Source organism: Diaphorina citri, unplaced genomic scaffold (assembly GCF_000475195.1).
Source record: "Diaphorina citri unplaced genomic scaffold, Diaci psyllid genome assembly version 1.1 scaffold5985, whole genome shotgun sequence".
Lineage (NCBI taxonomy): Eukaryota > Metazoa > Arthropoda > Insecta > Hemiptera > Psyllidae > Diaphorina > Diaphorina citri.
Genome location: NW_007383361.1, coordinates 1 through 2,255, shown reverse-complemented (window position 1 = coordinate 2,255; position 2,255 = coordinate 1). Strand labels below are relative to the sequence as shown.

Here is a 2,255-nt window from a genome sequence, read left to right as displayed (position 1 = left end):
AAAAAAATACTATAAGAATGCATATCAACGTTGTCAGCAATGTAATTAGTGATCAGGTCCTTTGCTTTCTTGAAGACGGACTGTTTTTAGGGGCTGGAGAGATCAGGTTTTTAAGGTCTGAGTGCAGTAAAAACAGGTGGTTCTGGAACTACAAGCCCGAAAGCAAAGGACCTGATGTGGATCTTTTTTTCACTTGATTTATTTTAGATTTAACTTGATTAAGGGTTGGGAAAATAAAGGTCCGGTTGCCTGCTGCGCCACACTTGGCGTCCGGTAAGGGAGTCAGGACCGCCAGTGCTCTTTCCTGACCGATCGGGACAGGGGATGCGGGATGTGGTGACCCTCTGTTTGAGGAGTATCTCGGGATAAGGATGGAGATCCCTGCATCGGATGTATCCACCAGCGGGGGACTAAGGCTCATATAAAGATTGGTCTTGGGCTGGTCATCGAAGTTCCTCGACTCGAGGCGGATACTCCATTCCCTTGGAATTTTTCACAGTATATCCCCCAATTTTTCACAGTATATCCCCAATTTTTTCACAGTATATTCCCCCAGTATATATTCCATTCCCCTGGCAATTTTTCACAGTATATCCCCCCAATTTTTAGTCTTCGGGGTTCAAAATTCTCCCAACATTCTCAATACGACTCGAGTCATATACAGAGAAGGCGTTGCGCCAGAAAACTGTCTAGCAACAAACACGGCGAACCTGGACTTTGAAAAAGCCAAGCTGAACCGACGGGGACCTTCCGAGATGGTAAAAGCCCCCCTCTCCCGGCCAGTCTATGGACCTGTCGCCACGTCAGGGGACCGGACACGGTGTAAGGCGCCTCCCACAGCCTCGTCGTACACTTCTTCTGCACCGCATCCTGCAGGAGCGGCTGCAGACTTGTCATAACCCGGATAATATCCTGATTACACCGAGGCCCCCGGGCTCGGAGGTAGGGCCACCTGTGTACAGAACAGCGGCCATTGGGCCCTCCCGAGCCACAGTGAACGGAGGCCATCAGCTGCTGTTGACGGGCCGCCATTTCTTCCACCTGAAACAAGAAATATGACATTAGAGTTGACGTATTGTTGAATGAGGGTTGAACTCGATGTATTTTCTTTTACGGCTGGGACTGGAGCCACAATCTGAGTTTTAAGTTGGTTCAATTTTAATTTTTAGGTTTTTAGTCCGTCCTTCCATTATTATTACGATAGTAATAAAAAAAGGTATAGTGGACGGGCTATTGTATTTGCTTCGGTGTCTGTTCTAATACAAATGTCGGTCTGTCCCCATAGAAGGACTTATCCAAACCTGGTCGACCTATATATCAAATTAAAGGTCTTTTTACCAGGAACACGAAAATGGTGGTGCAAAATTTGTCCAGAAAACCAAAAAGCCAAAAAACCAAAAAAACTGGTTTGGGGGATTTTTTTCACATTTTCTCACACAAATGAGCTCTGATCTTGAAATTTGTCGCGACGACCTATGAACTCAAAACGAGAAAGTTTTAGATAACACTTCAGTTGTTAATTTAAGACCGGTTTTAGCGTCACCTATGTTAAGCTACGCCGAGCAAGGCCAATAAATGGATTGAGCCTTATATTGGGAATAAAGGGAGAACGGGCTCTAGTCTTGATTTTAAATCATTACGTGAAAGTAAAATCAAAAAATCAAATCAAGAATGATAATAAACTGAATATTAAACAAATTAGGTAGGTACATAGGTACTGATTTTCTCTAATCACGATCGAATAAACTACGGGCTAAAAAATTCCCGGAGGGACGGGCCCAGCTTGTTAACATCAGATTTTGCTTGACCATTAGTTTGTTTAAGTGTATGTATGTCTGACTGATAGTCCAATTTTGATGAAACTTGGCACACACATTATAACACATAATTCAATCAAAGGATATTTCCTGGTTGATGTTTAGGTCCCATTGTGCCTTAGATAGATCCTTTCATCACGAGGCCAAGTTAGTCTTCGGGCCCAGCTTGTTAACATCAGATTTTGCTTGACCATTAGTTTGTTTAAGTGTATGTATGTCTGACTGATAGTCCAATTTTGATGAAAGTTGGCACACATATTATAACACATAATTCAATCAAAGAATATTTCCTGGTTCATGATTTAAGTCCGATTGTGCCTTTGATAGATCCTTTCATCACGAGGCCAAGTTAGTCTTCGAGCGTTCTCTACCACTCAACCTACCTTACACATGGCCACTGTACTGTCCAGACGGCCTTGGTCTAGGGCTATATGAGTC

The 2,255-nt window shown here is 43.4% G+C and overlaps 1 protein-coding gene across 1 annotated transcript; it reads right to left on the bottom strand.

The window, feature by feature from the left end:
* Positions 1-218: 218 nt before the first annotated feature.
* On the bottom strand, positions 219-2,247 carry LOC103521804 (mediator of RNA polymerase II transcription subunit 13-like). The gene is made up of 3 exons (XM_008486910.2): positions 2,201-2,247; positions 793-1,041; positions 219-410 (listed from the first exon to the last, which is right to left on the bottom strand). Exons 1-3 carry the CDS (start codon positions 2,207-2,209, stop codon positions 219-221), a joined length of 450 nt encoding a protein of 149 aa, XP_008485132.1. The 5' UTR covers positions 2,210-2,247.
* Positions 2,248-2,255: the final 8 nt, after the last annotated feature.